The 14,077-nt window shown below is 42.6% G+C and overlaps 1 protein-coding gene across 1 annotated transcript; it reads right to left on the reverse strand.

The window, feature by feature from the left end:
* Positions 1-536: 536 nt before the first annotated feature.
* Positions 537-5,621, reverse strand: LOC116353550 (extracellular calcium-sensing receptor-like). The gene is made up of 6 exons (XM_031789432.1): positions 5,404-5,621; positions 4,808-5,108; positions 3,922-4,710; positions 3,468-3,695; positions 3,112-3,235; positions 537-2,972 (listed from the first exon to the last, which is right to left on the reverse strand). Exons 1-6 carry the CDS (start codon positions 5,619-5,621, stop codon positions 2,056-2,058), a joined length of 2,577 nt encoding a protein of 858 aa, XP_031645292.1. The 3' UTR covers positions 537-2,055.
* Between the last annotated feature and the right edge of the window lie 8,456 nt (positions 5,622-14,077).

The following is a 14,077-nucleotide window of genomic DNA, read 5'->3' on the forward strand; positions in this document are numbered from 1 at the left end:
CCGTTCCCAGGTGTTCCAAAATTGTTCTTTGACTGTCTCCATAAGAGAACCATATTTTACACCGCTGCTACTGTCTGTTATCTATGCATAGTTACTTTAATAACTCTACCTACATGTGCATATTAGCTCAACTAACGGTGCCCCCGCACGTTGACTCTATACTGGTACCCCCCTGTATATAGTCTCACTATTGTTATTTTACTGCTGCTCTTTAATTACTTGTTAATTTTATTTCTTATTCTTATCCATATTTCTTAGAACTGCATTGTTGGTTTGGGGCTTGAAGGTAAGGATTTCACCGTAAAGTCCAGACCAGTTGAATTCAGACCAGTTGAATGTGACTAAAACAATTTGATTTGATTTGATTTACTATTACCATTGTTTCTACTACTACTACTACTACATACAGATACATTTGGCCAGCTGAAGCGAGTCACACAATTCATAGAAAATTACCACTCTAGTGTTTTCATTTATTTGTGTCTTTCTCTAGCGCTGTGATAATTCAAGTAAGACTGGAGATCTAGAGATATTAGACAGCTGAATTGTTTATTACAACCACTGTAATATTACATGAAGGGTAGCCAATACATGACACCATACATGGAAAATACACATATATTCTTTATAACACATTTCACTGAGGCCTTGCTATGTGTTGATGGTGGTATGAATGCCACATGCCCATTGGTGTATTGACACACATTGGGTTGTGGCCCACAGGCCTATGAGGAGACGTTTAAGAAGTCAATGTTGTTTTTGATGAGATAGTAGACCATGCTTGTCCAGAGCAGGCCTGTGAGACAGAGGCTCAGTAAGGGGCTTGTGTGTGGGCTCCTGATCTGGACCTGGACTGGACAGCAGCAGTCACTGAGGGGGTCACTGAGGGGGTCACTGAGGGGGTCACTGAGGGGGCCTGTGGAAGCACAGCAGGCTGTCAGTGGCCGCTGGGGTAGAGCAGTGAGAAACATAGTCAAAATAATACATTTTCTTTCTGCTTCATTATTGTCTTGACTTTCATAATGTGCGACCACACCCATGTAGATATGGCTGCTAGGCATAATGTGCTGTTGGATGTTTGTTCAGGACTTTTTGTACTTATTGAACATCTATGTACCCATGAAAGATCTTGTCAACCAGCCGGCTCTTTCTCTTTCGAACCATCTCTCACAATGTCTCATGAAGAGACAGGAATGGAGCCTATGGCAGGAGCGGATTTACATTGGCTGATATCTCAGTCCATCACCATCCAACATAACCCTTAGAACCTTCCCTCTACAAACGAATTAGGCTAAACAAGGAAGTGAGTTCGGGAAATCAGGAAGAATGCACGTAGTTCTCACAGGTAAACTTCATATTTTGCTCCTTTGCACATTCATCATCTGCACATCTTATCACTCCAGTGTTTAATTGCTATATTGTCATTATTTCTCCACTATGGCCTATTTATTGCCTTACCTCCCTTATCCTACCTCATTTGCACACACTGTATTGTATTATTGACTCCATGTTTGTTTATTCCATGTGTAACTCTGTGTTGTTGTTTGTGTCGCACTGCTTTGCTTTATCTTGGCCAGGTCGCATTTGTAAATGAGCACTTCATCTCAACTAGTCTACCTGGTTAAATGAAGGTGAAATAAATCAAATAAGAAATATGCCCAAACTCAGAATCAGTTGGGGCTTCCTAAAAGTCATATGATCATTGTGAGGTTTTCTGCAGTGTTCATAGTCAAACTGTAGCAGTCTCTCTCTATCCTTGATTTGAACCCTTCCCCTTTCAAGTCCCACTTCATTGCACAGTGTTTCCAGGCTCCATTTTTTGGTATCAATTGAGCCTGTGGATGAGGTTAACCCATGATTGACTTAGATATGATGTGTCTGTGGATGAGTTTAACCCATGATTGACTTAGATATGATGTGTCTGGGGATGAGTATAACCCATGACTGACTTAGATATGATGTGTCTGTGTTTATTATAGAAAGACGTTGAATAAGCCAATGGTCAGTATTCATCCTAAAGGGCTTTGGTTGACGCCTTTCCCAAAATATGTTTCTTTAATATCGTATATCATTGGATGTCTTCCCCATCATATGTTTCTTGGTGTTTTGCTCTGGCCTCAGCAATATAATGAAACATTTAGGAGCAAAAATGCAGAAAAGTAAACCAAAACTGGAGGCCAGAATAGCAAATATCTCCACAGCTACAGTGAACTTCCCAGGAGAGCTGACATAAGCTGGGAGAAAGGTGATCCAGACTGCACAGAATATGAGCATGCTGAAGGTGATGAATTTGGCCTCATTGAAATTATCAGGCAGCTTTCGAGCAAGAAAAGCCAGCACAAAGCACAAGAGAGCCAGGAGTCCTATATACCCCAACACAGCCCAGAAACCAATAGCTGAACCCACATCACACTCTAGAATGATCTTTTCCTTATAGGTCTTCATGTTCTTGTAGGGGAAAGGAGGGGAGACTGTTAACCAAAGTACACAGATCAGGACCTGTATGAGAGTGAAAGCCAGAACACTGAGTCTCTGCTGTGGAGGACCAAACCATTTCATGATATTACTGGCTGGAAGTGTAGCCCTGAAGGCCATCAACACCACTATTGTTTTCCCCAGAACACAAGAGATGCAGAGGACGAAGGTGATCCCAAACGCTGTGTGACGCAGCATACAGGACCACTCAGAGGGCCGGCCAATGAAAGTAAGAGAACACAGAAAACACAGAGTCAAGAAGAAGAGCAGCAGGAAGCTCAGCTCAGAGTTGTTGGCCCTGACGATGGGGGTGTCCTTATGAATTGAAAACACAACAGCTACCAGAGTAGTAACACCAGACCCCAGTAAGGAGAAAAACACCAGAACTATGCCCATCATTTCTTCATAGGAGAGGAATTCAACTGGTTTCAACACACAGCGGTCCCTTTTTTCATTGGACCAATACTCCAAGTCACATCGATAGCAGCCGTTAGAATCTGTAAAAGGATTAGAACGTCATTCATTCTATGAATCAGTGTGTCACTGTGTCATGTGTTTTTTGATATCTATTAGTCCTGTTGGGTAGTGACAGAACTTGAAAGTATTGAAGGTAGCAATAAATGCATTATATATTACCTGTGATATTACTGATCTCTCCCTCCGCACATGGTACACAGTCATAACAGCATACAGGCTTTCCTTTCTGTACAGCCTTACGAGTGCCTGTGGGACAGCTCTCACTGCACACTGATGCAGGTGCCTGTAGAGAAATACAACATGCCTGAATATTGGTGTATTTTATGTAAATAAACGTGCAGAAATGTTTTAATGTCACTACTTGTGGAAGTTATATTACCAATCCAAAATAAAATATTTGAGATAGACTATGTGGATTATCTAAATATTATAGAATGCATGTTTTACATTTGCAGTGGTTTGAGGTTTGCATGTGTTATCCTTTTGCAACATATTCAACATGTATTTAGTCCTACCTCTGCCTGGCCCCCTGCCCAGACCAGTTTTCCCTTGTTGAAGGTAATGCGCTGTTCAGGGGGCATCGAGGAATCATACAGCCCAACAACATGGAACTGCAGGGTCCCATCCTCCTCCTGCTGCCAGTTCACTAGGTCGTAGCACGCCACCACATCTCCGTTATCATCAAACCAGATCTCCTCTCCTGTCTTTACTCTAAACCTCACCTCCTTCAGGTACTGTAGCACCTGCTCAACAACATGGGGAGAGGGAGAGAGAGAGGGAGAGGGAGAGAGACACAGAGAGAGAGAGAGACACAGAGAGAGACACAGAGAGAGACACAGAGAGAGACACAGAGAGACACAGAGAGACACAGAGAGACACAGAGAGGGAAACACGCAGGGAGAGACACAGAGAGTGGAATGATTCATAAGATGTGTTATTTATCTTTCGTTGAATCTGGAGCTTGCTCACCTGCTGTGGTGTGTAGACTGGTATTTTGCCGCTGTCTGTGTCATTCTTTAAGTCTGTCAGTAGGTTGTGTAGAGCGTGTGCAATCGCATATACAGCTGTGTATACTTTATTGGGTATTCTCAGCTCTGACATGTCAGTGTATTGGTTCTTCAGCTTTGCTAAGCTCTCTGTTCCTGTGCACAGCGTGCTGCTGCCCCCCTCGAAGGAGCACTGGAACACAGTCTCCCAGAACTCCCTGAGCAGGGTGTTGTCTGGCGCCTGGGAGGGGTGCACCTTGTCTAGGAACTGCTCCAGACCATCCAGCCTGGCATTCCTGACGGCAAAGCCAACCGCTCCCCTCAGGAAGCCGTAGGCCTTGTTCTCCGTCAGCAGTCTTGCTGTGATCCAGGCCTCACTGCCCACCCACTGCAGCCCTGGGTCTCCCTCCAGGGCCATCTCATTCATCAGGGGGACAATGTCCCCCAAGCCCACGAACAGTACCACCACCCTGGCTGTGGCCCTCCGGATGACCTTGACGACTTCCAGGAGCTTCTCTCTGGGGTCTGTGCGGTGGATGGACTCTTGGTACTCTACACAGACCCCTTCATGCCACGCTGCCTCCATGAATGTGGCCATGCCGTTGTTTCCATAGTCATTGTTGCTGTTCACCACTCCCACCCAGTTCCATCCAAAGTGTTTGACCAGCTTTGCCAGGGCTCTGCTCTGGTAGAAGTCGCTGGGGATGGTTCTGAAGAAGGAGGGGAACTTTTTTTTGTTACTCAGACAAGCACAGGTGGCAAAGTGGCTGATCTGTGTGGAAGAAATGGGAAGATTTGAATTGATCTTTCAAACATAGCTGACATTGATGAAACTACCTCTAAAGAGCCACAACCAGAAGGTGTCTCACCACAGGGATGCTGAATGGTCCGACCAGGGATGATATTCCGATGGTGGATGTGGAGATTGACTCCCCTATAATACCCAACACGGCTGGAGATCTGGAACAGGAGGAAGGGTCTCCCAGGCTGTCCTCAGGCCCAGGAATGTTCATCAGGGCCAGGGCTGAGTGGATGGCCAGGGGGGCATGGCTACAGGAGTCATAGACCTGGTAACCCAGAGACAGCCCTGGGAGCAGATCACTGCTGTTGTTGATCTCCTCCAGGGCAAAGATCAGGGTTTGTGCAAACTGGAACTCACGTTGGTTGAAACTAGACAGCGGTAACAAACCAAAAATAAGTTAGTTGAAGCCAGGAATCGCATATGCCACAATCACATATGCCAGCAAAACTGATATACTCGTTCGAGTTGAGTTGAGTATTGTGTTTAGTATCACAGAAAAAATGTGTATACTTGTTTTGTCCCCCAAAAAATGCACAGATCATTTACAATAGTGTTATTAAGCACTGTGCCTAATTTCAGTGAGATACAAAAAAAATATTTCTTGATGAGAAATATTCCCTAACAGCTAAAATTTCCCACAGATAGTTGTTTTTCAACACATACCTGATACAGGGTGTTTTCTCTGGTCTGGAGGTGAATGAATGGACCTTGAAGAGGGCATTCCTATGTAGAGGGAACACTGCCCCAATGTTGATGTCCCCCTCGGCAGATAGGAGAGGCAGAGCGGGTTGGCCCAGCAGAGAGCAGATTGGGGCTGGAGCAGCTATACCCCTCATCACCACCACCAGCAGCCGTAGAACCACTCCTGTACTCAGTGCCATGCCAGCCTTCAGCAGGGCAGCTGTGTCTGTGAGGGCAGACAGAAGGGTTCCTCTTTTATAGAGGTGAAAGTGCCCCGTAAGATGCTGGAACTGCCCATACACTCCCTCTCAACGAGTGGGATGTGGTTCTAGTGTTTATTGTGTCTCCGGGGTACAGGATGAGAGAGGGAGGTGGGATAGTGACAGAGGCTGGGTTACGCTGCTAATTTGAGCAAGCAGTGGATAGATAAGTGCAGCCTCTGTCAGTATCCCAACTCCCTCTCTCATCATAGACAAGGTTTTTGTCTAGCTCATGTCCAGCTCTTTGTCTTTTGGTAATCCTAGGGACAAGCCCACACAGTGCTTTTAACATAGTGTTTTCAAACATATTTGACACACTTCAACAGACTGTACCATTCAAACGTTTGGACACAACTACATATTCAAGGCTTTTTGTTTATTTTTTATATTTTCTACATTTTTGAATAATATTGAAGACATCAAAACTATGAAATTACACATACGGAATCATGTAGTAACCAAAAAAGTGTTAAACAATATATTTTATATTTGAGGTTCTTCAAAGTAGCCAACCTTTGCCAGTTGTTTATTTGGCTCCTGAGTGGCGCAGTGGTCTAAGGCCCTGCGTTACAGAGCAAGAGGTGTAACTACAGTCCCTGGTTCGATTCCAGGCTATATCACATCTGGCTATGATTGGGAGTCCCATTGGGCAATGAGTCCCATTGGGCAATGCACAATTGGCCCAAGGTTCTGCCTGTTACTCAGGCCCAGAAGCTTGGATAAGCATATAGATAGAAAGCACTCTAAAGTTTCCAAAACAGATAAAATAATGTCTGTGAGTATGACAGACCTAATATGGCAAGTGAAAACCTGAGGACAATCCATCCAGAATTTTATTTTTTGAGCTCTCCACTGAATACAATGGCTGGGAATGGGAATATAAAAGGAAGACCTCTCGGATTGCAGTTCCTAGGGCTTAGATGTCAACAGTCTTTAGAAAGAGTTTCAGGCTTGTTTGTTGAAAAATGAGTTAGAATTTGTAGTATTAGTAATTGGCTCCCATTTTGGCTGTAGTGTTTTTGCGTGTTCCGGTGAGGGCGTGCACTTAGTTTTTTATCTCTGGCAATTCTCTGTATTAAATTGTATTGTTTATTTACATATTAGGATACCTGATGATTGATTAGGAACGTTATTTGATATGTTTGGAAGAAGTTTATTGGTAATTTACGGGATTAATTTGTATGATACCGGTGGATTACTGAGTCAAGCGCACCAACGAAACTTATTTTTTCGAGATATAAAGAAGGACTTTATCGAACAAAAGGACCATTTGTTATGTACCTGGGTGTCACGCGCTGGCCATAGAGAGGCTTTTTATTCTCTATTTTGGTTAGGCCAGGGTGTGACTAGGGTGGGCATTCTATGTCCTTTTTTCTATGTTTTGTATTTCTATGTCTTGGCCTGGTATGGTTCTCAATCTGGGACAGCTGTCTATCGTTGTCTCTAATTGAGAACAATACTTAGGTACCCTTTTCCCCCACCTGTTTTGTGGGCACAAAGCCCAAAGCTTCACGGTTTGGTTTTGTTCTTTGTTGTGTCGGCGTCATTTTTAATAAAAAGCAAATGTACGCTTACCATGCTGCACCTTGGTCCAGACCTTCAGCCAGCTGTGACACTGGGACCCTTGTGATTGCAACCAGATGAAGATCGTCAAAGATAAGTGATTTATTTTATCTCTATTTCTGACTTTCATGACGCCTCTGCTTAGAATATAAGCTTTTAAATGATGTATGACACTTCAGTTTTCATGAATGTTTAATATTCCGATTTCTGTCATTTGAATTTCGCGCTCTGCAATTTCACCGAGGTGGAACGCTAGCTTCCCAATGATCCCTAAGGAATTAACTGACTTGCTTAGAGTTAATTAGGGATAGCTTTCCCGCTAGATGAATACAAGCCGACAACTTCCGGTGAAATTGGAGGGCTCGCAATTCAAATAAATATTCGTAATATTAAATATTAACGAACATACAAGTGTCTTACATCATTTAAAAGCGTAACTTCTTGTTAATCTAACTGCGTTGTCAGATTTCAATGAGGCTTTACGGCGAAAGTATCCATGCGATTGTCTGAAGACAGTGCCCCACATCAACATATTTTTCAACCAGCACAGGCTTCACAAAATCACAAATAGCGATTAAATAAATCACGTACATTTGAAGATCGTCCTCTGTTTGCAATCCCAAGGGTCCCAGTTACAACATGAAAGGTTGGTTTGTTCGATAAAATGCTTCTTTATATCCCAAAAGGTCAGTTTAGTTGGCGCCACTGATTTCAGTAATCCACATGTTCCACATGCAGACAAAGGAGTCCAAAAAGCTAAAGCTAAACTTCGTCCAAACAAGTCAAAAGACATTTCTATTCATCCTCAGGTACTTAAAACGTAAATAAAATATTTCAAAAGGAAAGTAGTATGTTCAACAGGAAAGGGAAATTCGTAAGCGTGCTCCCTCTCCCTCGCTAGCCGAATTTACATGAGGTGGTATCCTAAGAAAAACTCAAAATACTTGTTTATTTTTCAGAAAAAGATCCTGAAACCTCGAATAAAGACTGTTGACATCTAGTGGAAGCCATATCAATTGCAGTCTGGGAGACGGATACACATAGAAACAATAGGTTTACATAATAAGAGCCTGGGAGCTCAAAAAAAAAAAATTCTGTTCTGATTTTCTTCAGATTTTTGCCTGACATATCAATTTTGTTAAAGTCTCAGACATTTTTCAATATTTTCGGAAACTTCAAAGTGTTTTCTATCCAATGCTACCAATTATATGCATATCCTGGCTTCTGGGCCTGAGTAACAGGCAGTTTACTTTGGGCACGTCAATCAGTCGGAAATTCAGGAAACTAGACCCTATCTCAGAGAGGTTTTAAAAATAAAACAATTGTGTTTTAAATGGCCTTGACAGCTTTTTCCCACTCTTGTCATTCTCTCATCCATCTTCATGAGCTTTTCCAACAGTCTTGAAGGAGTTCCCACATACGTTGAGCACGTGTTGGCTGCTTATCCTTCACTCTGCATTCGAACTCATCCCAAACCATCTCAATTGGGTTGTGGGGTGATTGTGGAGGTCAGGTCATCTAATGCAGCACTCCATCACTCTCCTTGGTCAAATAGCCTTTACACAGACTGTTTTGGGTTATTGTCCTGTTGAAAAACAAATGATAGACCCACTAAGTGCCAACCAGATTGGATGGAGTATCACTGGGATGGGGCATCAATGCTTCACGGAGGGAACCACACATGTAGAGATCATTCATTCACCTACTCTGCATCTCACAAAGACAGTGGTTGGAACCAAACATCTCAAATTTGGACTCATCAGACCAAATGACAGATTTCCACCGGTCTACTGTCCATTGCTCGTGCTTCTTGGCCTAAGCAAGTCTATTCATCTGGTTTGTGTCCTTTAGTTCTAGCAGCAATTCGACCATGAAGGCCTGATTCACACGGTCTACTCTGAACAGTTGATGTTGAGATGTGTCTGTTACGTGAGTGAACTCCATGAAGCATTTATTTGGCTGCAATTTCCGAGGCTGGTAATTCTAATGAACTTATCCTCTGCAGCAGAGGTAACTCTGGGTCTTCCTCTCCTGTGGTGGGCCTCATGAGAGCCAGTTTCATCATAGCGCTTGATGGTTGTTGCAAATGATCCGTATTGACTAAAATTCATGTCTTAAAGTAATTATGGACTGTTGCTTCTCTTTGCTTATTTGAGCTGTTATTGTCATGATATGGACTTGGTCTTTACCCAAATAGGGCTATATTCTGTATTCCACCCCTACCTTGTCACAATTTAACTGATTGTCTCAAATGCATAAAGAAGGAAATCAATTCCACAAATACAAGGAAAACATGTTAATTCAAATGGACTCCAGGTGACCACTTCATGAAGCTGGTGGAGAGAATACCAACAGTGTTCAAAGCTGTCATCAAGACAAAGGGTGGCTATTTTGAAGAATCGCAAATATAAAATATATTTTGATTTGTTTAACACTTTTTTTGGTTACTACATGATTCTAAATGTGTTACTTCATAGTTTTGATGCCTTCACTATAATTCTACAATGTAGAAAAGAGTAAAAATAAATAAAAACCCTTAAATGAGTAGGTGTGTCCAAACCTTTGACTGCTAAGGTACAGGTGAAGTCTGAAGTTTACATACACCTAGCCATATACTAATTTTTTTCACTATTCCCTGTCTTAGATCAGTTAGGATCACCACTTTTTTCTGAAAGTGAAATGTCAGAATAATAGTAGAGAGAATGATTTATTCAGCTACATACAATACATTCTCATTTACAACCCAGCTTTAACTTCCTGACTGATGTCTTGCGATGTTGCTTCAATATATCCACATCATTTTCCCACCTCATGATGCCATCTATTTTTTGAAGTGCACCGGTCACTACCGCAGCAAAGCACCCCCACAACATGATGCTGCCACCCCCGTGCTTCACGGTTGGGATGGTGTTCTTCGGCTTGCAAGCCTCCCCTTTTTTCCTCCAAACATAACGATGGTCATTATGGCCAAACAGTTCTATTTCTGTTTCATCAGACCATAGGACATTTCTCCAAAAAGTACAATCTTTGTCCCCATGCGGTTATGGAACAGTGGCTGAGTGGCCTTTCAGGTTATGTCGATAGAGGACTCGTTTTACTGTGAGTATAGATACTTTTGTACCTGTTTCCTCCAGCCTCTTCAGAAGGTCCTTTGCTGTTGGTCCTGTGCACTTTTAAATCAAATGTAAACACCAAATCTTTCCATTTCAACTGCAATTTACTTTAGAATAAATAGTGAATCATGCAAAGATGGCCAATATTTGACGGTATCTGTAAATGATACTGTGTTCCTGGAAGGGAAGCTGCTACTGTTATTGTTGTGTTAGAGGATGAGATGGGGGCCTTGAGGTGTTTCCTCCCCTGGGGCTGAACACTGTGGTATTAGCATCAGCTCCTCTGTACCTGTAGAGAGTCATCTTACTGTGTGTGTGTGTGTGTGTGTGTGTTTGTGTGTGTGTGTGTTTGTTGGTGTGTGTGTGTGTTTGTTTAAGGTCCTGCATGTCTGCAGCAGGTAGTCTGTCTTCCTGTTTGTCTGTCTGTCTGTTTGTCGTCCTGCCCTGTGATTTTGTTTACACCCTAACACCTTGAGATAGCCTGACCACCTTCGACAACGTCCTCATGTTCATGTTTGAAAATACATTATTTGACCAAAGGTAATAATCAATGCTCGTGTTGAATGTGATGCATTTAAATGCACACAACACTAAAAACACACAACACTAAAAACACACAACACTAAAAACACACAACACTAAAAACACAGATAATTACAGAACATTTGAGAAATACTGTCTCAGATAGTAGGCACTTTCTAAAATATGTTAAAAACATTATAATGTGATATGATATAATGTCATAATGTTATGTTATAACATAACATTGGATGTCTTCCCCATTATATGTTTCTTGGTGTTTTGCTCCGGCCTCAGAATATAATGAAACATTTAGGAGCAAATACGCAGAACAGTAAACCAAAACTGGAGGCCAGAATAGCAAAGATCTCCACAGCTACAGTGAACTTCCCAGGAGAGCTGAGACAAGCTGGGATAAAGGTAATCCAGAATGCACAGAATATGAGCATGCTGAAGGTGATGAATTTGGCCTCATTGAAGTTATCAGGCAGCTTTCGAGCCAGAAAAGCAGCATAAAGCACAAGACAGCCAGGAGTCCTATATCCACTGGCACCTGCAATGAAGAATGGGTTGTTTACATTAGGGAACAATGTGACACAATCAACTACACTGTATACTGTTATAAATGACAGCCGACAACACCTAGCATGCATTTACAAAATTCTGTGTCAATACCAAGGAGCTGTTGTTGATAGTAGTATGTTGCCTGTCTGCAGGTAACGAGGCATCATAGAGACCCACAGTAACTCACGCCACACCGCCATCCTCCTTCGGCTACTACCACTACTACCACTAGGCCTACTACCACTAGGTCTACTACCACTACTACCACTAGATCTACTACCACTACTACCACTATGCCTACTACCACAACAAATACTAAAATTTTCACTAATTCTACTAATACCACTAGGCCTATTACCACAACTACTAACACTACAACTAGTTCTACTACAACTAATACCACTAGGCCTACAACAACATCTACTACTACCACTACTGCTACAACCACTACTACTACCACCACTAGGCCTACTTCCACTACTACTACTACTAGGCCTACTACCACAACTAACTCCACTACCACCATGTCTATTACCAGTACTACTACAACTACTACCACTACTACTACTACTAGAACTACTACCACTACTACTACTAGGCCTACTACCACTATTACTGCTACCACCAGACCTGTGTCCACTACTACAACTGCTACTACTACCACTAGGCCTACTACAACTACAAATACTACCACTACCACTAATACTACGAATACCACTATAGGCCTACTACCACCACTACTACCACTACTATTACTACTACCACTAGGTCTACAACCACTAGGCCAACTACCTCTACTATTACTACTACCACTAGGTCTACTACCACAAAGCCTACTACCACTACTACCACTAGGTCTACTACCACTAGGTCTACTACCACAAAGCCTACGACCACTACTACCACTAGGTCTACTACCACTAGGTCTACTACCACAAAGCCTACTACCACTACTACCACTAGGCCAACTACCTTTACTAACCCTACTACTACTAGGTCTACTACCACAACTACTACTACCTCTACTACTTCAACTAGGTATACTACCACAACTACTAATTCCACTTGCCCTACTACCACAACTACTACTACCACAACTACTACTACCACTAGGTATACTACCACAAAGCCTACTACCACTACCACCACAAGGTCTACTACCACAACTACTAATACCACATGGCCTACTACCAAAACTACAACTTACACTACTACTACAACTACTACTACCACTAGGTAAACTACCACTAGGCTTACTACAACTATCACCACTAGGCCTACTACCACAACTTCTACTACCACCACTAGGCCTACTACCACAACTACCACTAGGGCTACTACCACTACGGCTACTACCACAACTACTACTAGGCCTACTACCAAAAACTACCACTAGGGCTACTATCACTAGGGCAACTACCACTAGGGCTACTTCCACTAGGGCTACTACCACAACTACTACTACCACCACAACTACTAATACAACTAGGGCTACTACCACTAGGGCTACTACCACAACTATTACTACCACTAGGTCTACTACCACAACGACTATCACAACTACTACTAATACCACTAGGCCTAATACTACAACTACTACCAGCACTACCACTACTACTTCAAATACTACTTCAACAAACAATACCACTATGGATACTACCACTACTACTACTACTACCACTAGTCCTACTACAACTAGGGTTACTACCACTAGGGCTACTACCACTAGTGCTACTACCACTACTACTACTACCACTAGGCCTACTACCACTACTACTACCACTACCACTAGGCCTACTACCTGTACTCCCACTATTACTACTACTACTACTACTACTACTACTACTACTACTACCACTACCACTACCACTACCGCTACTACTACTACTAATACTACCACAATTACTACTACTACCACTAGGCCTAATACCACTACTACTACTACTATTACTACCACTAGGCCTACTACCACAACTACTACTACTAGGCCTACTATCACTACTACTACTACTACTACTACTAGGCCTACTACTACTACTACCACTAGGGCTGCTATCACTCCAATACTACCACTACTACTACCACTACTACCACTAGGGCTACTACCACTAGGGCTACTACCACTACTACTACTACCACTAGGCCTACTACCACTACTACTACCACTACCACTAGGCCTACTACCTGTACTCCCACTATGACTACTACCACTACTACTACTACTACTACTACTACTACTACTACTACTACTACTACTACTACTACTACTACTACTACTACCACTACCGCTACTACTACTACTAATACTACCACAATTACTACTACTACCACTAGGCCTACTACCACTACTACTACTACTATTACTACCACTAGGCCTACTACCACAACTACTACTACTAGGCCTACTATCACTACTACTACTACTACTACTACTACTAGGCCTACTACTACTACTAGGCCTACTACTACTACTACCACTAGGGCTGCTACCACTCCAATACTACCACTACTACTACCACTACTACCACTAGGGCTACTACCACTAGGGCTACTACCACTACTATACTACCACTACTACTACTTCTACTAGGCCCACTACCACTACTACTACCACTACCAATACTACTACTACTACTA

The sequence above is a fragment of the Oncorhynchus kisutch genome, linkage group LG15, assembly GCF_002021735.2.
Source record: "Oncorhynchus kisutch isolate 150728-3 linkage group LG15, Okis_V2, whole genome shotgun sequence".
Lineage (NCBI taxonomy): Eukaryota > Metazoa > Chordata > Actinopteri > Salmoniformes > Salmonidae > Oncorhynchus > Oncorhynchus kisutch.

Coding starts and splice junctions, on each gene's coding strand:
- LOC116353550 (XM_031789432.1), bottom strand. CDS start 5,621: ATGGCACTGAGTACAGGAGTGGTTCTACGGCTGCTGGTGGTGGTGATG. Junction 3,696..3,921: donor CAGTCTACACACCACAGCAG/GTGAGCAAGCTC, acceptor GTTGTTGAGCAG/GTGCTACAGTACCTGAAGGA. Junction 2,973..3,111: donor AGAGATCAGTAATATCACAG/GTAATATATAAT, acceptor ATCCTTTTACAG/ATTCTAACGGCTGCTATCGA.